The sequence below is a fragment of the Brachyistius frenatus genome, unplaced genomic scaffold, assembly GCF_029030835.1.
Source record: "Brachyistius frenatus isolate BFR_SWC_R1_liver_20210118 unplaced genomic scaffold, ASM2903083v1 Contig_63, whole genome shotgun sequence".
Classification (NCBI taxonomy): Eukaryota; Metazoa; Chordata; class Actinopteri; family Embiotocidae; genus Brachyistius; species Brachyistius frenatus.
This window is the reverse complement of record NW_027210662.1, coordinates 1,130,003-1,154,223: the sequence shown is the minus strand read 5'-3', so window position 1 is coordinate 1,154,223 and position 24,221 is coordinate 1,130,003. Positions and strand designations below refer to the sequence as shown.

The 24,221-nt window shown below is 40.3% G+C and overlaps 2 protein-coding genes across 2 annotated transcripts; both read left to right on the top strand.

Annotated features, from left to right (window-relative positions):
- The first annotated feature begins 1,489 nt into the window (after nucleotides 1-1,489).
- Nucleotides 1,490-16,713, top strand: malt1 (MALT paracaspase 1). The gene is made up of 17 exons (XM_069706549.1): nucleotides 1,490-1,667; nucleotides 2,309-2,475; nucleotides 3,399-3,520; nucleotides 4,356-4,503; nucleotides 4,631-4,809; nucleotides 5,799-5,895; nucleotides 5,992-6,039; nucleotides 8,797-8,820; nucleotides 8,916-8,960; nucleotides 9,900-10,103; nucleotides 10,551-10,728; nucleotides 11,727-11,798; nucleotides 11,895-12,022; nucleotides 12,813-12,962; nucleotides 13,542-13,699; nucleotides 13,797-13,922; nucleotides 15,255-16,713. Exons 1-17 carry the CDS (start codon nucleotides 1,519-1,521, stop codon nucleotides 15,747-15,749), a joined length of 2,490 nt encoding a protein of 829 aa, XP_069562650.1. The 5' UTR covers nucleotides 1,490-1,518; the 3' UTR covers nucleotides 15,750-16,713.
- Nucleotides 16,714-18,345: 1,632 nt separating this feature from the next.
- emb (embigin) lies at nucleotides 18,346-23,812 on the top strand. The gene is made up of 9 exons (XM_069706542.1): nucleotides 18,346-18,479; nucleotides 19,707-19,787; nucleotides 20,013-20,196; nucleotides 20,458-20,540; nucleotides 20,729-20,865; nucleotides 21,107-21,268; nucleotides 22,554-22,671; nucleotides 22,966-22,999; nucleotides 23,098-23,812. Exons 1-9 carry the CDS (start codon nucleotides 18,407-18,409, stop codon nucleotides 23,156-23,158), a joined length of 933 nt encoding a protein of 310 aa, XP_069562643.1. The 5' UTR covers nucleotides 18,346-18,406; the 3' UTR covers nucleotides 23,159-23,812.
- The last annotated feature ends 409 nt before the right edge of the window (nucleotides 23,813-24,221 follow it).

Genomic DNA, 24,221 nt, shown 5'->3' with positions numbered 1-24,221 from the left:
ACCTTAAAGTCATTGTCAAGGATGAAACCTGTACTTAAAGTGAATTACATGTTGTATATTTGTGTCAGTCTGGATGTACTTTTTGTCTGTAATCCTGGTCTAAGAAACAGAAGTTACTTCCTGCTGAGCAGTCATTCCCTTCAATCTGGTGCAGCCAACATAAGACCTTTTCTGACCAGGGTATGGGCTATAACTAAGGCTACATCCCCACAAATACATTTTCTTTTTAAATCAGTGTTTAAAAACGCATCTACAAATTCTACAAATCTACTATATATTCAATATTATTTCACAGAAATAATCTCTATCCATACTAATGTTATTTATAGACACACATTTGTACCTTCAGAAAGTAATTAGGGCCCGAGCACCGATGGTGCGAAAGCCTTGTTGCTTTTCAAGGAATTATTATTAAGCGTTATTATTATTCTCCGTAAACAACTGCATTTTTGGAGGCTTTATCATATTCAAAAACTGATCGCCCCCTAAACAGAGGCCCCGGCGGCTACATTTACCTCCATGCATGAAATTCGGACATGTGTATCACATGTACAAAAAAGTTCCAGTGCACCATGAAGTCAACTCAATAGGAAGTCCGCCATTTTTTATTTAGTCGCCATTTTTGGCGATTCACATGTTGCACTTTAACAAACTCCTCCTAGGAATTTTGTCAGACTGACTTGAAATTTAGTCTGTGCACTCTTAACATGTTTGGAATTAAATGTTATCAAAAGGATTTGTTTTCGTCAATCGGTGTGCCCGTGGCATGTCGTCCAAAATGTGATAAAAAAAAAAAAAGTCATGTCGTCCAAAAAGTGACCCAAAAATGACTTTTGTGTCACTTTTTGCTATAGTATGACTTTATTTTCATAATTTAGACAAGATGCTATGTATCTGAGGCACTTCTGCACTGGCTTTACTTTTCGGACCAGGCAACTATGTCCACTTTTATAAAATAGTCTTTGGTAAGCCTTAGCATTCAAATCTCCACAAAAGACCTGAAAAACCTTATTGCATGATCCAAATCTTTATTGAAACTTTACATTTTCAGCCTGAAGGTTGCTGCTCAGATGTTGTTGTTTTGTATTTAGAGGACGATTATGAAAACAGCAACACAGAGACAGCAGAGGAGGAGGACAACGCCAACTGAAATAGTCAATCAATGACAGGTACAAACCAAGATTCTCCATCCGGTGAGTCAGACAACAAAAAAACACAACCAGTGGCTCCTCTGGATTTATAGACAATCTTCGGCAGAAGCCAGCACGCTGCTGTATGTGTGTGTGTGTGTGTGTGTGTGTGTGTGTGTGTGTGTGTGTGTGTGTGTGTGTGTGTGTGTGTGTGTGTGTGTGTGTGTGGAGGGGGGTGAACCGAGACAGCGAAGTGGGCGTGTCTTCATAACTTTTACCATTTCTTTCAGGAAGTAGAGTTGGGTTTTTTTTGTGTGTCTGTTTGTGTCTCTGTTGTAAAGTGTATCAGCAGCGCTCCCAGCCTGATAGATGGTAAACTTTTGTTACCATGTCGGATTCTTTGGATCGATCCACGAAGATCAGCCTGCTGAAGGAGCCGGTTGTGAAGAGGCTCTGTGGGGTGTTGGACAAATCCAACAAAAAAGGATGGCGAAAACTTGGAGAGATTGTCGGCAATGACAGACGGGTTAAAGTCAGGTGTGTTGCAGATGACTTATCAGTACTCAACACTGTAGGTTATCTATTGGATGATATTTGTTTATACTTTAATGTTACTGTCTTATTAGAAGGCCTATTATGACTTCAGTTTATTGAATTCAGTCTAATAAGAGTCGCGCAATGAATTATGAAAGTTCGTGTTTAAACTTTTCACGGAGGTGTTGATTGAGCACGACACAGGATGTAAACGTAAGTGTGACAGGTTTTGTGGCATTAGTAACAATGGGCTAATAATTATAGTGGTAAGAATAGCCAACCTTATTTGTGTTTATACAACTTTATAGAGATTTAATGACATAAATAAATGTAAAACGACAGGCAAAAAAAATTCGGCTTGCTCATCTGTTTGTACCACTCAGAAATGAAAGGCCTAGTCCTATTTATTTAAAAAAAAAAAAAAAAAATCGTAAACATTGTGGGTTTATTTACATATATTTAAATTAAAAATGACAATGACTAATCTTTGGCTGTTAATATCTTCTTAAAAAAATTTTTTTTTCCTCATTCAAACTCATCTTGCAGCTGTGACATCATCCCAGTGTCACTCGTGTTCTGTTATTTTAGCTTTAATGTCTGAAATATGAAATACTGTACTGTCAATCTCCTGCATCCGCCTGCAGCTCAGACGACATGGAGATTTGCTCTCTGAAGGTGTTGGAGCTGGAGGGCAGCCCGAGCCACATGCTGCTGAGGCTGATGGGAGATCGAGGCTGCACGACGGGTCACCTGATGGACTACCTCCAAACTCTGGGCAACTCAGAGGCTCTGCAGTGCCTCAAACCATCAGGTGCCGTGAAACCGCCTCAAGCCTGTTATTAAGTTGTCAGACTTGGGGGATCTTTGTGGTGTATGTTGTGGTTTTGTGTTAAAGGCATAGTTCTGCGTTTTGTGGGGGTTGTATGAAACACTTATCTGGAGCCGTTGTATTGCCTGCAACAGATGGGAGTCAGTCAGGTGGGAGAAGCAAGCAGCTGTACCGTCACAGAAACTCAGCAACAGAACATATTTTAGCCACCTAAAAAAAAATCTAGGTCTGTTTGAGTGGTGGTGTATTAACACTTTAGTTTGGAGCCGAACTAAGACCAAAGTCACACAATATCACAAACAGACCAAACGATCGAGGCAACGGTAGACCAGCAGCTTCTGTGTCCTGTGAGATCAAATTACTGTTTTTATCAATGTAATCTGGCGGCTTTGAAGCGATAATAATGGCTTCATTTCCCCATCAAAGTGTCTTTGTGACAGCAAGGTAAACAGTGCAAATGTTCTACGTCTAGTGTATACTTAAAATGATGTTAATGTTTTTAGATGGACTTTTTTTAGGCGGCTGAAATACATTATGTTTCTGACCCCGTTCACAACAGTACGACTTTAAGCGTCTTTGCTGGTACAGCTGCCTGCTTCTCCAACATGGAGACGTGCTGACCTCCATCTACTGCAGGTGGTACACTTACTATTGCCGGGCCAGTTTACAGGCAGTGCAAGCAGGGTTTAATCCGTTTGGGTTGTCGAAAGAGGAACCGTAACGACTATGTGCTTACCTCAGAATTGTATTATTGCGAGGGTGGTAGCTGCAGTGAAACTACACCTTGAACACTTGAGACTTGATTTGAGAGATTTGATATGTCACATTTAAATGTCAACTTCACGCAGCTCCTAACAGCATAATACAAAGTGTGAATCCAAAGTGAACCTCTTGTTAATGTGCAGCCCTGCAGATCCTCATTCAGCCCCAGTCTGTCGCTCTGATCAGTGGCCACAATCTGCGCCTGAGCTGCCACGCTGTGGGCAAATCTCCAGTGCAGTACCAGTGGTTCAAATCTAAGGAGGAGGTGAGCTGCAACTGCCCCCCCCCCCCCACACCACACACACAGTTTTCTTCCTGACTTTAAAGGAAGCTGTTTGTCACTTCTTTGTCTCTGCTGTGTTTCTTTGTATCAATTTATTAAGTATTTTATCTGTAACTTCTATCATTGTGCATCACTGTCCTTTAAATGTAGCCACTCACTAAAACAGTATTGCCCAATGCAGGACTTGAATGAAATTTACAATGAGTCACAAACTGCAGTTAAAGTGGTCATTGGCTGAAAAGCAGTTCTACAGTCTCAACTTGAGCAACATGTCTATATATCTTTCCTTTATTCATCCATAATTTTGACTTGTGATAATATTTCCAGCATTATTCTTCTTGACTGGGGAGTCAGAAAAAAAACAAAGTAACCTAAATGTAGTTGTACGAGGGTGGATGGATCAATAAGTCCTGAGACTCTTCCTGTTACACACCAACGATGACGTGCACAGAGCAGGACGACGGTTTTATGAGTACGGGTTACAAATCATCATCAGTTCCTGAGTGACACGTTTTTGTGATCGCTGGTGTGCCCGGAGTTTGGTGTGTGAAACAGGTACTGATTTTGATCAAGCAACAAAACTTGTAACACTTCGCAAACACCCTACACTACATCTTATGTATTCACTGAGATGCACTGGGACACACATACTTGGACAAAATGACCTTTTTAAAGAGCGAGCAGAGGGAGCCAAGGAGGGTGAATGTGTCGAGATGAGATTTCAGTTGCAGATGTGGAACGGCTTGTTCCCCTCTGGGTTGGGATGATGTTGTACTCGGCCTATTGGTAAATGGGGCTCACATTTTCACAACCTCAGGTGCCAAACAGCTTCTCTCCCGACCTGGTGATAAGTCCAGTCCATGTGAAGGACGCTGGCTTTTACATCTGCAGGGTCAACAGTGGAGATGCCTTCGAGTTCAGCCAGTGGGCTCAGGTGGACGTCCTGAATGTCGGCATATCTCACGGTAAGATGTTGCGAGCGTTTGAGTCTCGCTTGTGAGCCCTGTTTCCTGCTCACTGTCCCATGATGAGGTCTCTCCAGGACAGAATATACACTTTTGTGGGAATTAAACCTGTACTAATGATCACCAGGGCAGAGCTATCACTCCTTAGACGGCCGGCTGAAGTTGGTGATCCAGCCTCAGTCCCAGCGGCTACACGTCGGGGAAACCCTGCAGCTGGAGTGTGGAGCTGTGGGACGGCCGATCCCTCGATACCAGTGGCACAGAAATGGAGTCCCGATGCTCAACGCTGCAAAGAGGAAATTCATGGTGAGAAGTTGTTAGAGATATTTTTTTTTTTTTTATTCACTTACTATTTACTCCTTCTTTGGGATCTTTTTTCAAAATAGTTATAGTTCAATCAGGAGAGACTTAATCTGAGTGAACGAATACAAGACTTTATTGCCATGTGCAAGAACCAGAAGAGAAATGTGAATGATTTGAGAGTCATATGTGACTCGTTGTGATGTCATGATATTTAAAGGGGTGCTTAGTACATGATGGTGTTGATGATATGATTAATTCAATTCACTTTATATCGCGCCAGATCACAAATAAGTCATCACAGAGAACTTAACACTGTAAGGTCCTGACACAGATTCTTAAACATAATAGAAAGGAAACGAACAATTAAATAATTCCCAATTGAGCAACAGCTGGAGGGAAAAAAAACCTCCATTTTAAGAGGAAGAGAAACTTCTGGCAGAACCAGGCTCTGTGGTGGTCGGTTGACCGGTTGGGTTAATGGGAGAGCAGAGAGAGAAAAGAACAGCGCAGACATGACGATAAACGTTGAGTAGGTTGGTGTGCCGCCGGTATCAACAGAACTGGCTGTGATGAAGAGAAGATTCTGATGAGCTGGACCTGGGGACTGGGTATGAAGACTGGTGGTGAAGGGGGTTGACGAGGGGTCACAGTGGATCGCTCTGATGTGACAGCTGATGCAGAGGAGAGGAGAACATTTAAATTTGGACAGCAGTGGAATGATTGGTTCATTAGGATCATGGTGAAATTTGATTGGTTTACCGAAACCGCCAATAGTCAGGTGATGAGAAGAATCACCTGATGAATTGAGGACGAATTACACACAAAGATAGTCTTCCTGATAGAACTTACGGTACGCTTCATTTGAGATGTCGCAAGGCATGAAGCGGAAGCTATTGGGTTATGAAAACACGAGAGTTTATCTTTGCAGTTCACTAAATTGTTGATCGTTTCATCGGGCACAAAGCTGAATATAAAGTGTCTGTGCTTTTCAGATTCCTCACACGATGCAGGATCATCATGGCAGGTATCGCTGTGAGATCATCAGCAGCACTGAGAGGATGTGGACCAATGAAGTTGATGTTATCATAGGTATGTCACAACTGAGGATGTTTCTTGATGCTGTAAAAATCATCTGTACTGTCATTATATCTGAGTGCTTAATTTCCCTTTGTTCTTAACTGAAAGCACCAAGGATATCTGTCCAGTTTTCAGGGGCGATGGAGTGTACTGAAGGTAGAGTTGAAAACTCCAGTGCATGCTGGGTTAAATGGGGTAGCAATTAGCAAGTATTAACTGCATGCAAACGTTAACGTTAATCTCCAGGTTTCACATGCATGGATTGTGATCTTACTAATATCATGACTTCCAATCAACATGAAAATATGTTAGTTTTCTGTTATCTGTGTTATTGTCGACAAATTCAATTCAATTCAATTCAACTTTATTTATATAGCGCCAAATCACAACACAGGTTATTTCATGGCACTTAACACATTAAAGTCCTTACAGCAGAACTTTACAACATCAAACAGAGAAACCCAACAATTCAACAATTCCCACATAAGCTAGGAGGGAGAAAAAAACCCTCCTCTTTCAGGGAGAAAAACCTCCAACAGAGGGAAGAAAAAACTCCCTCTTAACAGGAAGAAAACTCCAACAGAACCAGACTCAGAGGTGGAGAACATCTGCCTTGACCGGTTGGGGTGAGAGGAGAGCAGAGAGAGAAAAGGACAGCATAGAGATAGAAGAGAAGAACTGTTGGTGGAGATGATAAGCGCAGAGCAGAGACATGCAGCTCCATGACGGGACATCTGGAAAAGAAAGAAGAGAAACTATGCGAGCGAGGGAACTGAATGGAGACAACAGACAATAAGAAAAAGCTATGGGAGAGAAAAAGATGGTGAGGTATGAGTCAGTTAAAGAGTAGGAGGAAAGAAAAGAAGCTCAGCATGTAACAAGGTCCCCCAGCAGCCTCGGTCTATAACAGCATAACTGAGGGTTGGTTCAGGTCTACCTGAGCCAGCCCTAACTATAGGCTTTATCAAAAAGGAAAGTTGAGTCTAACCTTAAAGCTAGAGAGGGTTTCTGCCCCTTGAACACAAACTGGGAGCTGGTTCCACAGGGGAGGAGCCTGAAAACTGAAGCTCCGCCTCCCATTGCTAAAAATACAGTGCCCAACAAATCACCAGAAAAGGATTGACTTTTTGTAAATTGTGAATTTTTTTGTGTCATTGACCTCCATTATTGTATGAAAAATATGATTGATTCTCAAAAAAAAACTGATTACTGAGCCCCACTGTTGTAGGAGTTATATTCCCTTGTTAAAATAATTAAGATTGTAGTTTATTTCAGTTCCACATGAGCCGTCCAGCCACTGCAATAGATACTCACTACAGTGTCAAATTAATAATTCCAGTTTATTTCAATCAGGGGTATTTCCCATTAAGGTGTGCATTATGGCTCAATGGTTCATGCTAACTTCACACTGTCCACCTAAATTGTAGCTATATAAGGAAACAAGAGTTTCACAAAATGGCATTTATTGGGGCAATAAGCTTTCCAAAAAACATCATCTTTACATGAATCATTTTAAATGTTTCTTTTTTCTTTTCGAGTCTGACTGAAAGTAAACACAAAAGTAGCTGCCTGGATCAGGCGTTTGTTCTCACTGCATCACAGATCTCCCTCCTGGGATTGTTGACAACTGACCTAATTACTCTCTATATTCATCCACGCAGGCTGACTTTCTGGGAACTCAAATTCAGTGCGCTAGTAGATTACCTCGATGACCATTGTGATAAAAGTTGTAAGTCATTCAGTTTAATCGTCGGATTAAACTTTTCAGGCAAGCAAGTAAATTAAATGGAAGAGGAAAACATGTATTTTTTTGGAAAGCTGTAGGGAGGTCACGCTAGTCGCCCTAACAACGGCGTGCTGTTTTATGCGACTCCTCGTTTCCCTCAAATTTCTAGAGTGAAAAGGGAATATCATCAAAATCATCCTTTAATATGCATTTGAAAATAGTCCCCAAAAAAGCACCAGTTACTTCTGTTTGTTGTTATGTTTACTCAAAAATACAGTGCTCATCTGTTTTATGAAATTACTGAGCCCTTTTTAAAAATGAAACCATATTAGTCCTTCAGTCATTTACAACTTTAATTAGAAAATGGGCTTGTGTCCCCCAGTTTTGGTCTTTTCATGGGACTTGTTGGTAATAAGACAAACACTGAATTCAGGGGTGTACTGCTGTTTGTTGAAGTACCAGAGCGCACAACATGATGAGCTTGTTGCTGTTTCTAAGGTCGTGTAACCATTGTGGTGGCACGTTTACTTAAAACAATCAATAATGTATATTTTCCAAGGATTTCATCTAATACAGGCAACAATATTAATCCTGCTGTTTTCCACTGTTGTTCTGGACTATTCTTCTAAAGTGTGATTGTCAGATTTTTGTCACATGTTCCCGCAAATGTTTCACAATAAAAGCCTTGAAGGGTTTCTGACTACTGAAGAGGGCTTTTAGTTTGAAACAGATACAGGAAGTTTGTCTTAAGGCCGACTGCGGTAAACGGTAGCGGATCAAAACAAGGTTGCGAGTCCTGAATCAGACAACTTTGACCATTCCGTTTATTTGCTTGTTTTTTTTGTCTCTCATGCGTGATAGATGTTTGAGAGCTGATTGAATCTTAAGGCACTTAAAAAATGAGCAGATAAAGAGACTGAACATTTTATTTCCTTATATGGAGAACAAAAGTGGTGGTGTGTTGTTCTGGTGCGCTCCGGCTGCACTACACCTGTGACTGAATCCCACTAACTTTATCTTTTAAATTTACAGTAATGATAATTACTTTGCTTGATTGCATGAAAATTACTTGAAGGTTCACCTTCATTTTTGACTGAACTTTTCTTCCATATAAAGATTGTTCTAGTACAGATGTAAAAATGCTGACCTTTATATAATGGCAATATATTTATATTCTTAATTCCCAGATGACATTTACGACATTGGAGGAGGTAAGCGAAAACATACTTAAAGAACATTTATACATACTGATTCAAACACATCACTTCCTGTCTAATCCTTAGTTTTGTGTTTGCTGCAATTTCAGGTTCCAGTGAATTTTTCCTAAATAGTATTCCAGACCAACTTTATGGTGAGTGTTTATGACTTATGACTTTTTACGTATCACTTACGGTGACTTATTAAAATGTGTTCATTCACAGTTCTCACTTATATCAGGGATCAGTAACGCTGGAGCACAATTGCCCCTCTCAGTATGAACAACAAAATGAAGATGTGAAATCTTCGTGTCAGCAGCCACACAGGTGGACAAAATAACACTTCACAATTCAAACTTCATATTCAAACCAGAATATGACCTAAAAAAACAGTGTCACTACAAAAGAAAAACTGCAAGAGCTGATGTATTATATGATATAAAGCGGTTTTCATGTTATTGTGTTTGGTGTTCATCGCATCATGATCCATTTCCTTCCTCCCTGCACTTCTTGGTAATTGTGATTTCTATCACCACGACCAGAATTTCTGGTGTATTGGTCACAAATGTTGTGACTGTATGGGAATTTAAATTCTCATCTGATTGTTATTTTTACTAAAGGGGAAGAATTCTTTGCTGCAACAAAGTCAGTCTTGTGAAAAAGGTCCAGGTTTGACTTTTTCAACACATTTGAACAAGTAAACAATTGATTCTCTTTGTACAGTTCCTATTAATAAAGGTGAAAATACTCAAACAGATGACGCATATGCTGGTTCTTATGTAGTCATTTCCATTATTTAAATAAATAGAAACTGAGACCAGACCAGATTAGGCATCAATGATTAGAACCTCCTCCAGGTGTGACAGGGGGGATCCTGTCTTATCTAAACCTCTGACATCGAGGGTCTGCTGTTCTCTTTGCTATTGAAGTGTGTGGTCTCATCATGCCAAGACATTTTCACTTATTTTACACTCACGGTTCACTTTTCAGTTCTGAACGGTCTTTCTGATGCATATTATCGTGTTTGGGTTGTTTTATTTCCAGTAGTTTAACACGGATTTTATTTTTTTTACCTCTTCCACATTTGATCCCAGCGACCGACAAAGTGGCCCTGCTGATCGGCAATCTGTCGTACCAGAACCACCCGCAGCTCAAAGCTCCCATGGTGGACGTGTACGACCTCACCAACCTGCTGAGGCAGCTCAACTTCAAGGTGGTTTCGCTGCTGGATCTCACAGAGTCGGAGATGAGAAACGCTGTGGATGAGTTCCTGCTGCTGCTTCACAAGGGAGTCTATGGTATGTTGGGATTTTATAGACCTCTGGTTGGTTCAGGATTTTGTTTCAGACCAGGACGTGAAAGAAATGCACACATTCCAAAACAATACGTAAAATGGATTTAATCTGAAACACTGTCATTTTATATTATTAAACGAAGAGTTTATGCACTGCATATATATCAGTAAATACATCAGGGTTAACACCTGGATCGTCATTGCCCTTGAAACAGGATATTTAACACACTCTACTCCATTCATGATAGTAAATACTATATAAGAATTGGAAATAAAATGAGAAAATATGAATTAGTGCAGTGCTTTTAAAATGTAACCCTAAGAAAAAAGTTATTAATATAAATAAATCCTGTAAGATTCATTTGAAAGCCTTTCACGACTTCTTAATGTTGCCAGAATTTTATCCTTTGCATCTGAGCTACATGACTGAAATGCACACGTCCCTCTTCAGGCCTGCTGTACTACGCCGGTCACGGATACGAGAACTACGGGAACAGTTTCATGGTGCCGGTGGACGCTCCGAACCCGTATCGCTCAGCCAACTGTTTGTGTGTGCAGAGCATCCTGAGGCTGATGCAGGAGAAGGAGACGGGCCTCAACGTTTTCCTGCTGGACATGTGCAGGAAGAGGTGAGTCCCTCATGTTTAAGACATCTGAGATCTATTTACATAGAGCAGTTTAGCAGATACGTACATAAAGGGTATAATTACTCATGAATGTCACCAACAATGTGCACTGTCAGTTGATCACTAAAATGTTATAAAAAAATATTCATATTATTTCCACAACCGCAGAGGAAAAAAATGAGTAAAACTTTAATAACTGACTGTTTAGAAATGTACACTCGCCTTAAAATTAGAGTGAACTTCAGCTATTTAGACTACAGGAGGGAATATTGAGGTATTTTAGGTTTGAAAACTTTTTTTAAAACCACATTTCTTTTCTGTTAAATGGTTTTGTACAGGTATTTTTATCATTGTTCATTTTTTCTAGATTAATCAGTGGATAGTTTACTCAATGAAATGTCAAAAAACAAAAAAATTACGTTTGTCCAACTAAATGCCAGAAGCCCCAGAAATATTCAGTTTATCATGATGAAAGACAAAGAAAACCAGCAAATTTTAATATCTGAGAAGGGGCACGGCTTATTTTTTTGTCAGATTTGCGTCAACAATTCACCAAATATTTAAAATTGCTGCTAATTAATTTTTAGTCAGTACTTGTACTAAATGTCTAATCAACTAATTGTATGAGCTCTAGATTTGTTATCTGGATGAAGTTGACCTTTTATTATCAGTAGAGTTTTTGTCCTTGTGATGTTTCTTTTGAATTACATTTTTTAAATGTTATTTTTTTTGCTTGTATTGGAGATGATAGTAGACATATAACAGTAAATGAGGTACGAAATGCAACAAAGTTCTCGAGCCACAATCTAATCAGGGTTGTTGTTGGTATCTGCATAACAAGTATTTGACTCTCAGGACATTTTTATATCCGTGAGAGTACTTTTCTGTGTAATTCCACAATGGGGCGATGAATTAATTATTTTCTCTGCAGTGTAGAGCTACTAAAGATTTATCACCTTGGTTTACATCATAGACGTTTTATAGATTTATTCATTTTCCAGGAATATTCATGATGACAGCACTCCGAACATTGTCCTAAGAGTTACGGCCAACATTGTCTTTGGATACGCTACGTAAGTCTGAAACATAACTACCATTAAAAACAAACTCGTACTATATACTGTAATACCATACATCTTTGATTTTTACAAATACAAAATGTTTTTCAGGTGCCAAGATGCCGAGGCCTTTGAGCTGAGCTCCAGCGGATTCACCAACGGTGTGTTTGTCAAGTTTTTGAAGAAGCGTCTGCTGGACAACGAGAAGATCACTGTGGTGCTGGACAGAGTCGCTGAGGGTGAGAGATTGGACACAACGTGATATGTAGTGACATCAAATAGAACCTGGACAGCACTTCTGTCTGAAAATCAATTTGTCAATTTTGTCAAATTATTATCATTGCCATGAAAAATATGAAGAATCATCAGACAGATTTAGCATTATTACAGTTCAGGTGTTTCCCATAGGATGCGTTTTGTTTTAAAATGAACTCAATATAGCTTGTTTTCCATTTTTTTAATGTAAAAAATGTTACATACTTGCTTGAGGGCCGGTGGGGTTTTCTTTAAGATGAAGGGAAATTTGGAAAAGATCTACAGGATAAACCCTTACAGAAAAAAATAGAGTTTACCATGTTTTCCTCATGGGACACGTGATCACATGGATGACGCATGTTTACCAAATATCGCAACATGATACCATGCGGAAAATAGGTGGAAAAGATTTCACATGGGAGTCTACATGAGCTTCACACATTATGCCATCAAAATGTTCCTACATGTTTTCCATTGGCAAAATACATGTTTCACACGTGCACAAACACATATGTGTGTGGTCACAAGTGATTACAAGTTTTTACACGTGAATATCCTGTTTGTTTTTTTTCTGTAAAGTTATCTACATCAGCTCAGGGTGGGTGAATAAATTAAAATAAAATGCTCCTTACAGTGCTCCTTGCCGCCCTGCAGGGTTATTAACAGTTTTGGTTGGAGACAGTTTCAGCTCATATGACCTAGTTTGGGATATTTTTGTGTCGCTGAAAAGCTGACGTGCGATTTTTTTTTTGAATTTTATGTCTTGGTGCTCAGACATGGGTCAGTTCGATGCTACGAAGGGGAAACAGGCCCTGGAGATCCGCAGCAGTCTGTCAGACAGGCGAGCGCTGACCGATCCCATTCTGCCCAGCGACAGCGCCGACCTCGCTCGCACTCAAAGCCGCCAGTGGGCAAAAGCTCACGGTGAGTTTATTTGTTTTTCATCTGTTATCACTGCACTGGGAAGCTCCTATTTGCTTCGTGCGACTCGGAGCTCAGTGAGATATCCTGCCTCCATCACATATCTCAGTGATGACATGAGTAATGAACAGTTCTACCAAAATACTGATTCATCTTTCTGAGACCGCTGGTTTAATTTGAAAAGTTTTGTTGATCTGAAGTGGTGAATGTTTCCTGCATTTCACAGTTTTCAGAGACATTTTTGTGTATCAGAAATGTCTATTTTGTTTTGTATTGTATCAAGTTGTATTTTTCTAGTAACTTTTTGTGTCGGAAATAACGTTGAAGTTTGGAGGTAATTTCACCTTTTCTAATGCTAATGATTTAAGACAGACACAAAGTAGGTGTGACTAATGATAACATTATTATAAATAATTATTAGGACACTTGCACACACAAAAAAATATTCATGAAAATCTTTGCGTTCCTTTAACATTCACAGTAAATAGGCCCATTTAATAAGTACAAAAGGATTCGATTGTACGTGTGCACTCTGGGAATGGAGCATTAAAACCAGAGATGTTTGTTTCTGTGTTATTCCAGAGCTTCCTGAGAGCATGAGTCTCGACTTCGACTGTGGAGCTCAGATCAAGTTGGGCTTCGCTGCAGAGTTCTCCAACGTGCTCGTCATTTACACTCACATCGTCAAGAAGCCCGAGGACATGTCCGTCTGCCAGGCTCACGTCACCGACTTCTCACAGGTCACTGCTGTCGTCACAACATTCATTTATTGAAAAACACCTGAAATTATTTTGGTTTGGACAACATGTATGTTCAAACTTCCTTTTCTTATTGCAGGAGCTGGATGTGGATCCTAAAGAGATGAACAGAGAGACTCCGGAGGAGACGGGGATCTACCTCCTGTCCAGCAGCCTGCCGCAGCACTGCCTCTACACCCGGCTCAGCTCGCTGCAGAAGCTCCGGGTAAAAACGCCAAAACAACACAAAAATTACTTTGAAAGTCTCATTTCTTTCAGAACAAAACAAAAACTATGACTTTGGGGAAAAAAACAAAAAAAAAAAAGAAGAAGCACATTTAACCTGATGGAATGTTTCTGTTGGGACGCCTGTCATCTAAGACCTGACCAATCAGATCTCTGGGGCAGAGCTACTCCTTGTATAATGCTGCATCAGCATTGGGACGTTTTAATAAGCAAAGAATGATGTTGACACAGAACCAATCAGCTGAACAGTAAAAAAAATAACTAACTTCAGAAGCAGTGCAGAATATGTTAACCATGAACCCTTAAATAATTTCTACTTCATTAAAATAAAGAAAGATATCAGAGTCTGCAGTCATGCTCGCTGCTCTGTGAGGCGCAATGCTTACAGTAGGTGAAGTGGTGCTTGCTAACATCAGCATGCTAACATCCTCACACTGACATGTTGATGTTTAGTATGATATAAACCATGTTTACTGCCGTGGTTTAGCATGTCAGCATGTTATAATTAGCCTCAAACAAAGTAGAAAAAATTGCAGCCCGTGTGTGCCGACATACGTGTTGTTCGTGGTCTAGGTATTTGTTTGTGAACGACCACAAATGGAGAATTCATCATTAGGAGAGCATAAATGTATGTACAAAATTTTACACTAACCCCTCTCGGGCAGTGGGCTCGTGGCCCAAATCTGGACCTCCAACAAAAATATGTGCCACCTGACGTAAACTGAAGTGTCACCATCTTCTGAAAGGCTTTTACGAAAGTACTGTAGATCGAACTGTTTATAAAGGCTCATAAGTCCTCAAAGTTTGCCCTAGTAACATTAAATACTGCCTCTTCTCTAGTTTTGTGGCCAAATAAATATTTACAGTGCCTGAATTATGCCAGAAAAATGGTCTTAAGCCAATTACTGATCCCTGATCCAGCAGGTGTAAGTGTTTTATTGTACGCAGGAAAACTTTAACCTGCTGCAGGGCTGAATGAAAAGTCATAGTTATATCTACTTCATGGTGGCACCAGAGGAAAAGTCACCACAGCTGGCTGGATTCATCTTCTGCTCAGCATTAATGTGTGTAGAAGCTCTCAATAGATTTCTCAAATTGAGATATTTAAGTCTGGCCGTGTTAAAAGGCGCACTAATCGTTGGCTGAAAAATGAACAAAGTTACCAGACAATAATCCATTTCTCTGCCCTCGTTTGTTCATGTGTCCATCCCAAAACATATGTGGTCTAATTTAGTGAAACAATTCTGGATTATAAAAACAAAAAAAGGTGTCTTTGTGTTAATTAACACCACTATTCATCCTCATGCAACAGGAGGAGCTGGTCTTCACCGTGTGCCTTCAGGGCACCTTCTCGGCCATGGACGACGATCATCCCGTCCACTGGACCAAAAGCGTCAACATCGGAAAGCCGCTGATCGCTCGGCTGGACCTCCACCGGGCCATGCGGAGAAACAGCTGCCTGCAGACGTGCCAGATGCCCCACAGCCCGTCCCACAGCCCCTGTCACAGCCCCGGGCCCGAACACCGCCTCCACATCCATCAAAGATCGCACCAGCTCCAGGACCACAACCGCCTCTCCCCGCAGCACCACTACCTTGACATCTGTGAGCACCTGCAGGGTGCAGTGGGCGGCGGGGGGGACTCCTTCTACGACAATCTCGGCCAGTGTCGCTACGAGCCGCCCTGCAACTCCACCGGTGGGCTTTCGAGCTCACCGGGCAGGTTCAGCATCCCCATAGAGGCCACCGAGGACATCCTCGAGCTGCAGACTGTGTTCATCAACAGTCTGCAGCTTCAGCCGCAGTGAAACAGAAGAGAAGCTTTAAATGTATTTAGTGCTGCATCTGGAATACTGCACTCCTCTTTCTGTTCCAAAAATATTTTATATTCTTGCATTTATAAGCATTATTTGTCTCAACAAGCTATGTGCTGACTTCTTCAATACATTTTTAGAGAAATTGTGCATTTCAGGAAATTGACAGATGGTGATTGCTGCAGTTGTAGTTTTGTAGAGCTGTGGATTTACTAATTACAAAATAGAGAAGCTAAAATGCTGGACAGAGATCAGCAGTCCTCGTGGAGCAATATTAAGAAGAGCTGGAACTGTACCTCTTACAAAGATTTATTTAAGATATAATCCAAGTGTGCACAAATTATAGGCGCCGAAAGAAGAGCATCATCTTCTTTTGATTAAACAATAAACCTGAGGAGAGAAAGAGGTTGATAAGATGGACATATTGTACTTTTTACTGCCCTACATTTAATTCATGGCTTTAATTACTTTTCAGAGGAAGATTTGATACAATGGATAATTCAACACATTGTTAACGATTAAATCTCTTTGTCTTCTGACATTTTACAGAAATCAGTGTGTAGTCGGGGTCAAACTTCTGAGTTGTTAACAGCTCAAGAAAGAGTCCAAAATCTTAAAACAGATTTGTGGATCGTTGTGGATTGTTTTTTTTTTGTTTCCTCTCAGTAATCATCTGACAACCCCTCACATTTATCTGCTGTCTCTGGATATAAAATTAGATATAAAGTAGTTCAAACTAGCTCCATCTGCAGCGGCGACAACAGTAACTTGCAGTTTACGTATTTACGTCTAATAATGTTATCTATAATAACTTACAATAAGTAAACAGCACTTTTATTTTGATACGTTAACTGCATATTGCATTTACTTTCATGTAGGACTATGTCTTGTATTGGAGTATTTTTACATTGTTGTGTCTGTACTTTCACTTAAGTAAAGGGTGTGACTACTTCTTTCACCACTGCCTGTTGTTCTGGGTTTTGTACCCTCATGGTTGAAATGCACTTATTGCAAGTCGCTTTGGATAAAAGCGTCAGCTAAATGAAATGTAATGTAATGTAATGCTGAAATGTGACAAAAGGCCCAAAGAAGACAGTAAAAGGTGACGTGAGCCCCCAATCTGACAAAGCAGTCACCGTTTTGAAAGCAGTCACAAGCCAGAAATATTGGGAGTTTATTATTTAACAATGCATTATATTTTATAATCCTTTATGTATACGTTACGTGTATGTTACACCACTGTTTTCTTTAATATCTCCCACAAGCTCATGTTGCTGCTTTTGGATTTGGCCTGATGGCATGAGTTCACAGACTGAGGGCTGATGTTGTCCACTGAAAGGAATGATTACCATTATTCCTTAAGGTCAATATCTAAATGTAAAATACAAACCGGACCTGCATGTATTGCATGTTTGTAACTTGTAAAGCCTTTTGTTTTCATGAAAATCTCTTTTCTCCACATAATGGAGAAAGACTGCCCCAAAAATACCTCCATAGTGAATCAACCTATGTCTGTTCTTGAACTGCACTCAAAGACTCCCGGGAGCTGCAAACATCAGGTGCTGCTCGACGGTCCTACTTTATACTCATTTGAACTGCATGTGACTATGTGGCACATGCAGATTTAATCCCCTTACGTAAGACACTATGAATCCTGTGCCAGGATGTCCCACACAGTGACAGACACAGCCCGAGTTCAACAGTTCAAACCCTTTTTGGTTTTTTTACACTTTTCTCACTCGGTCGAGAGATGATTTATTTAGAGGAACGTATTACCAAAAACACTGCATCAGAAAGAGATAAAAAAAAAAAAGGAAATTGACAAATAGCTAAAAACAGCTAAATGTAGCAATAATAAGGTACATATGTGGACTGAATGGAGAATGATTCAGAAACAATATGAGCACCTCTAGTCTGAGGAATAATATGGTTACAGTACTAATAACTTAAATCTAGTGTTTGTGTGCATATCAGTGCTGCATGTGACTTTTTAGCCTATACATCCATGATGGAACACATGACTGCAGTTTTACTGTAAATATTGTTCATGGAGGTAGAGGTGTAGAGGTGGCAAGAGAACCTACTCGAGCACAAATGCACTCACCTTACTCAAGTAGGTGTGACACATCTCCTGTTTGAATCTACTCAAGTAATGGTTTAAAAGGAACTCTTGAAATCTATCTTCATAAATGTAGAGTACATTCTATAAAATTGTAAATGTATGATAAAGGGGGTCTGTTACAGTAACAACATTAGTAGTAAGTGTCCTCCTTGTTGTTTTCATAAAAGCAGGCGGATCATGTGACCCTCCGCTGCCAGGCCCACTCATCTTGCAGAAAGCTGCACAGTAGCAGCATAATAGCACTCAGACTAGGACAGGTGTGATATCTGTCCTCAAAGAACAGGTGCATTGTTCTGTCCATGCAGAGTCCCGCAGGACGAAGCACAGTGCAGCACAGCATCAAGATGGGAACCCTGTCTGATTGAATAATGGATGGAGTCAGGCACCCACAGGCTGCAGGGTGATCTCATTGCTGCGTCACTCGTGCAGCAGAGGACGTAGGGGAGGGGGTGGTGGGGCTGCATCGTGCAGCAGAGCAAGCAGAGACGGGGAGAAACCTGCTCTCAGAGAGGACGGAGGGATAATAACCATGTCAGCCTCCTGGAAGCAGCTCTTCTTTCAGGTCTTCCTGCTTCTCGTCTCCTGCAGACACATCAATACAAGTAAATTAAATTTGGGTTAAATTTTGAAGGTGTTATGTGTTTGTGTTAAAGCTCTGTTCTGGCTCTTCCGTCTTCCACTAAATGTCCCTGTAACCTTGTGAGGGGCAGAAGAAAATGCCATAAGACTTCTACACCATTATGGGCTACATACTTTGGCATGGTAGTCTAGTAGTCTTTATTGTCCTTATTTTTCACCTTTTAAATTCTTGTCAGGTTAGAAAATCCTCTTAGCATTTACAGTATGTCATAATGGGACACTGAAACTCTCCATTAAAACTAAGTAGCAGCTGTAATGTAAAACAAATTAAGACAAACTGGGATATTAACAGCTTTTTTTGTAAAGTTGTGATTCGTTGTTTTTTTTTTCACAAAGCTTACTAGTTTGGTCTTTGTATGGAGTCTGCTTAGTAATTGGTTGTAAGTAGATTAATGTTCACAGGGAAATTTAGTTTTTGAGATGACATTTGATCCTTTTACTTTATTTCATCTCATCCAGATTTTTATGCATTTATTTATTTGCATTGTTGTTGTTGTTGTTTTAGTTTGTGTATATTTGATTTAACTGCATCTCTTTTAAAAGGACTATATGAAGATTATCAACACATAGTAAGTACATGCAACAACCTGGTAAAACACCATGAACAACCACTTCAAAACTAACTCCTAACACCCTTACAACTCCCTAGCAACGCCCTAGTTACCACCACGTACCAGGAGAACAACAACAATAACAACCTAAACATCACCAAGCAACCACTTAACTCCCACAACCGCCTCCACCGAAAATGTAGCAGCACCCAGAAGAAGCCCCGTCTGAAGATGAGACGGCCTCAGGAGTCTGAAACCAACTCAATTTGATCTGCCGTCATGGTTTCCATTATAGATAGACCGTGAAAAAGATACGTCACATTGCCTCCAGCGGCCAGACGATCCTCTCCTTCCGGGTCTGAGCTGTCTGTGAAGACATAGCAACTCCTTATTGGCCACCACGATCACCCTAGCAACCAGCCAGAGAAACCGTGACAACCACTTTTGGCACCTTAGCAACTACATTTGAACACCTTAACAACCATCTCCCGACCACACATTTAGCAACACCTGGCAAAACACCGGGTCCATTTTCATTTGTTTTGGACGGCGTTATTGTGTGCTCGAGCTACGTTTGAATAATGTATAGATATATGTCAACTATGTGTATGTTTACACATTTATTCCTCCTCGTGTCAGAGACTCCGGGCGTCCCAGCGGCACCGTCACTGGTTCCCCCCACTCCTCTGCCAACAGACGTGAAAAGCGTCGTCCTTAAAGGTAAAACTGTCTTCAAACACCAGCCCGTCGGAGTATATATGATATATATATATATATACACATTTCACGTGTCACCATATTGTCTTCATCCCAGCTGCTTCTGTAAACATCGCAAAGGAATCTCAGAGCAGAACAAAAACCTCGACGGATGTGTTGTACATTTAAACTAAAGTCTGTATCTGAAAAAAAACAACAACAACAACAACAACCTTTTTTACGACGCAGGTAAAAGTCACTCTGAGAAAGTAGAGCTGTTGAACCCCGTCAGTCTGTCTCTGGAGTGTACCTGGACCGGTAGTCACAACAAACTACCAAACATAGCCGCTTACTGGAGGAAAGATGGGGAGGAAATTCAGGACAGTCGGCTCACAGTGCAGTTTGAGAATGAGCAGTATAATCTTAAACGAGTGTAAGTACTTCATGTTCATATTTCACCCGTAAGCTTCACAAAACACCCTGAGTCTTGTCTGATAATTCAAATCACGCATGTGTGCATCACCATTTACTAAAATATGTACTGTGATGGAAGTACGCTCATATTTTTATAGAAAGTATTTACATGAACATGAAACACACTTGTTTGTGTACCTAATGTCTTTTGTCTCACAATAACTCTCAATTAAATGTAACATGTTAGGTCTAAAACATCTCACCTATTTTTGTTTTGCAGCTTCAGCATTGTCAATGAAAAAAACCTCGGAAGTTACTCTTGCGTGTTTGGAGATGAAGCAAAAATAGATTTCATTTTGGCGGGTACGTCCTTTCGCATGAGTTATATTCACAGCTATATCTGTGTGGCGCTTCACAACCCCCGGCCAACATCTGGATCACCTGTAATGAACGTCTATATTTACTTTCATTCGCTATGTTTAAAAAGGTGCCAGATGGAGGCTTTACGCAGCCAGTTTGTCACCGTCATCTCGCTCCCTCTCTTCCTTCAGCTCCAGAGATCGGTGAGGTGCGAGATAAACCGATAGTGAGCTATGTCGGCGACTCTGTGGTGATGGAGTGTAAAATGGGGACGAGCAAATCAAAGCCCAACACCTGGATCTGGTACAGCAGCAACGGGACAGAAAAGGTGAGCGAGCTGCTCGGGGCTTTTCGTTAAGTGGTTTGAAGTGCAGATTTGTGTGTCACTGCTCCACGTTTGTCTCCCATCAAGGTTATTCCATTAAAAATAAACCTCGCATGTTTTCTTACTGTGAAAAAAAAAAAAAAAAAGCCTCAGACCCCAAACAGAGACAGCCCCGACGTTTAAACGCATGGACGACCTTTGACCTCTTCGGACTGACAGGACCATGATAACTTTCGTCCTGCAGGTGCAGATCTTCCCCGCTGGTGAGCCGCAACGCTACGAAATCAAAAATGAGGACAGGAAGACGCGGCTGGTGGTGCACAGCCTGAAGGAGGCTGACTCCGGCTTGTATTACTGCGGTGCCGTGTACGCCATCACAACCACCACGGGCTCCCTGGAACTGAAGGTCAGTCCTGGATGACTAATTAAGGACATTTACTCAAATACTGTGCTGAAGTACCATTAAGAGATACTTTTACTGACTACATTTCAGAAGTCTTTATATATGAAGGTATTTTTGTGCCTTTATTATGCAAGCAAAAAAAAAAACTGTTTTGAAAGCAAATTTCTCATACTGCAATCAAACATCAAGTTTGTAAGTCAAAATATATAAACTGAGAATAAATTATTTGCATTGCTTATGAAACTAGACTTTTTGGCTGCAAATCAAAAACCTTTGCTTTCAAATCAAAAACCTACGAGTTGAGTTGGATGTAGTGGGCGGGGCATACGCTGGAGGCGGAGTTTCTATTGGTGGATTGACTTCAGCCACACAGCACTGCAGACACACAACTCGCTGCCTCACTGCATTAGAGGTCTGCTAACATTATATCACTTTTCTGTCTAAAATGCTTTAAAACGGTTTAAAACGGTTTTTGATTTGCAGCCAAAAAGTTTAGTTTCATAAGCAAAACTAGCAAAATTATGAGAATTTTTTTTTTTGCAATGCAAATAATTTATTCTCAGTTTATATATTTTTACTTACAAACCAGATTTTTGATTGCAGTATGAGAAATTTGCTTTCAAAACAGTTTTTTTTTTTTTTTTTAGCTTGCATAATAAAGACACAAAAATACCTTCATATTTATACTGCATGACATTTACATCACAGCTATAACCATCTAAAACATAATATAAACTGATAAAATACAGCAGCTTTTAAATATTAAACACTGTTTCTGAACCTTTTTAGCTTCAGACTCCTTGTGGCAAATAAACGATCAAGCTGAGACGCCCCATCATGTCTTAGATGTCTGGGAGTTGTTTACATTTTGACCAAAAGGGAGAAATACTCTCTCACTACTTTCTCATGTTCAAAGAAATAAAATTATCCATTATTTTACTAAAGATTTTTATTAAAATGTCCAAAAAAATAAATACACATTTTTATGGAACAACTTAGTTTTTTCGTCGTTCTCTTCTGTTAGTCATCCAATGACGTCTCAAATCTATCTAGTGACCTCTTGGAGGGGCTGCACCCCAGCTTGGAAACCACACAACTACCCAATCCCAATAAATAAACTATATAAAACTATCTCCACCTCAAAAGGCTGCTCACACTCTGATAACATCTCTGATGGGGCATTTTGCAAACATCTGTTTTTAAGGTTTTGAACAGGACTTTAGACATTTTTGAACTGGTTCTGTTACTTAAGTAGAAAATCTAAACGCCTCCTCCACCTCTGCTGAAGGTCATCACCATCATGGAGCCTCTGAAACCCTTCCTCGCCATCGTGGCGGAAGTGGTCATCCTGGTCACCGCCATCCTGCTGTACGAAAAGAGTCAGTCTAAGAAAAAGGACGCAGCAGGTAGGTCAGACAACATGTGGCTCTTGTGTGTATCAGTATATTTTGTACGGCACAGTACAGCAACTTAAGGTTTTCTGCCTTCAGTAACTGTAAGGTTGTTCAGATCATCTCATTGCTCAGTCTCAGCTTGTTCCACGTTCCTCATTTAATCTTTCTCATCTTTGCACGTAGCACTCTTGGGTTGCGCCATCATATAATATCTTGTGCATCATTTTATTTAAACCCTAATTCTCGACCGACTGGTGAGCCATCATTTAGAAGTTTTTAAATTGTATTTTTCTGCGTTGTTCTCAGGAAATGAGGCGACTGCGGACCAAAAGAACATGCTGTGAGTACTGTGGGAATTTTCCTGAAGGCACCTTTTAAATTTGATTTTAATATTTGCAGTGTTCATGAGGAATAACTGAATCAATGTGCCTTCACCAGGTCGCAGGGAGAAGATAACGGAGCAGAGGGAAGTTCTTCAACGAGACAGCGCAAAGTTTAAAGACTGCAAATACTAAAATTCAGCAAATTCAAGCATCTTTAAAAATGTTTTATTTATTTTGAAATGGGAATGATTTGGAGCAATATTTTTACAGTTTTACAACTTTGGGAATATATAGGTAATGTTCATATCATAATATTTTCACCAAACGTTTATTGTCTCACTGGGTGACATGATTTTCACTTTTAAACAATACAGTGGCTGACGAGCAGAGCATTTCCCCTCTTTAGTTTTGAAACCTGTACTCTCTGCTTCCTGTGGAAAAACTACTCGTGTGGTTTCGTTTACACATCACTTTGGCACGTCTGAGTCAGAACAGAAGTTTGTTTTCTCTTTGGCAGCAGCTTCAACCTCAACTCATCTCCACGGCTGTTATATATATTAGTCTGTGAGCAGCGCCTTGCACTCTCAAAAAGCAATCAACTAACCAGTCACTGGGCTTGTAGTGTCGCATTTACTTTTTCCTCACTGTGATGTGTCCAACATGCCGTACGGTATTACCTGATGATATATATATCAACATATTTCCTCATATGTGCGGATGTTTGGACATTTTTTTGTGCTCGTGTCTGAAATAGTCAGGGGTCCTATTTTCTCCTAAATGTGCACTGTTTAGTGTATACAAACAAACAGAATAAAACCACACATTACTGACGTTGTTTGTTTCAGTAGAATTAGTGCATTATGGTTGTTTGCCTCCGACAACAAGTCAGATTGCAGTTTAGATCCATATCTGTCCACACGTATTCTCATACATGTAGTAAAGACAATTCGGTGTCTGGTGAAATGTGAAATATGGCCACAATATCCTCTTCTGTTCCCGAGTATTACTTCATTATTTTATCCCATTAGAGATTTGTGTGAATTTTTTTTCATAATTAGCCTATAAATTCTTGATTTATGGCTTGTGATCTTTGGCCACCAAAACCTCAAAGAAATCCCCTCAAGGTGTTCCTCAGATATCTTCTTCACAATAATTGGACAGACAGACGACTTGTGGCAACAGCTGCTGGCAGGATGGAGGCATAAAAATGTCCATCATGAGTCCGAGAACATCGCAGGA

Excerpts from the sequence above, each read along its gene's own strand:
- malt1 (XM_069706549.1), top strand. The coding sequence starts at position 1,519 with ATGTCGGATTCTTTGGATCGATCCACGAAGATCAGCCTGCTGAAGGAG. Across the intron at positions 6,040-8,796 it reads GGCGATGGAGTGTACTGAAG|ATGACATTTACGACATTGGA; the intron begins GTAGAGTTGAAA and ends CTTAATTCCCAG. Across the intron at positions 10,729-11,726 it reads CTGGACATGTGCAGGAAGAG|GAATATTCATGATGACAGCA; the intron begins GTGAGTCCCTCA and ends TTCATTTTCCAG.
- emb (XM_069706542.1), top strand. The coding sequence starts at position 18,407 with ATGTCAGCCTCCTGGAAGCAGCTCTTCTTTCAGGTCTTCCTGCTTCTC. Across the intron at positions 20,866-21,106 it reads GCAGCAACGGGACAGAAAAG|GTGCAGATCTTCCCCGCTGG; the intron begins GTGAGCGAGCTG and ends TTCGTCCTGCAG. Across the intron at positions 22,672-22,965 it reads TAAGAAAAAGGACGCAGCAG|GAAATGAGGCGACTGCGGAC; the intron begins GTAGGTCAGACA and ends CGTTGTTCTCAG.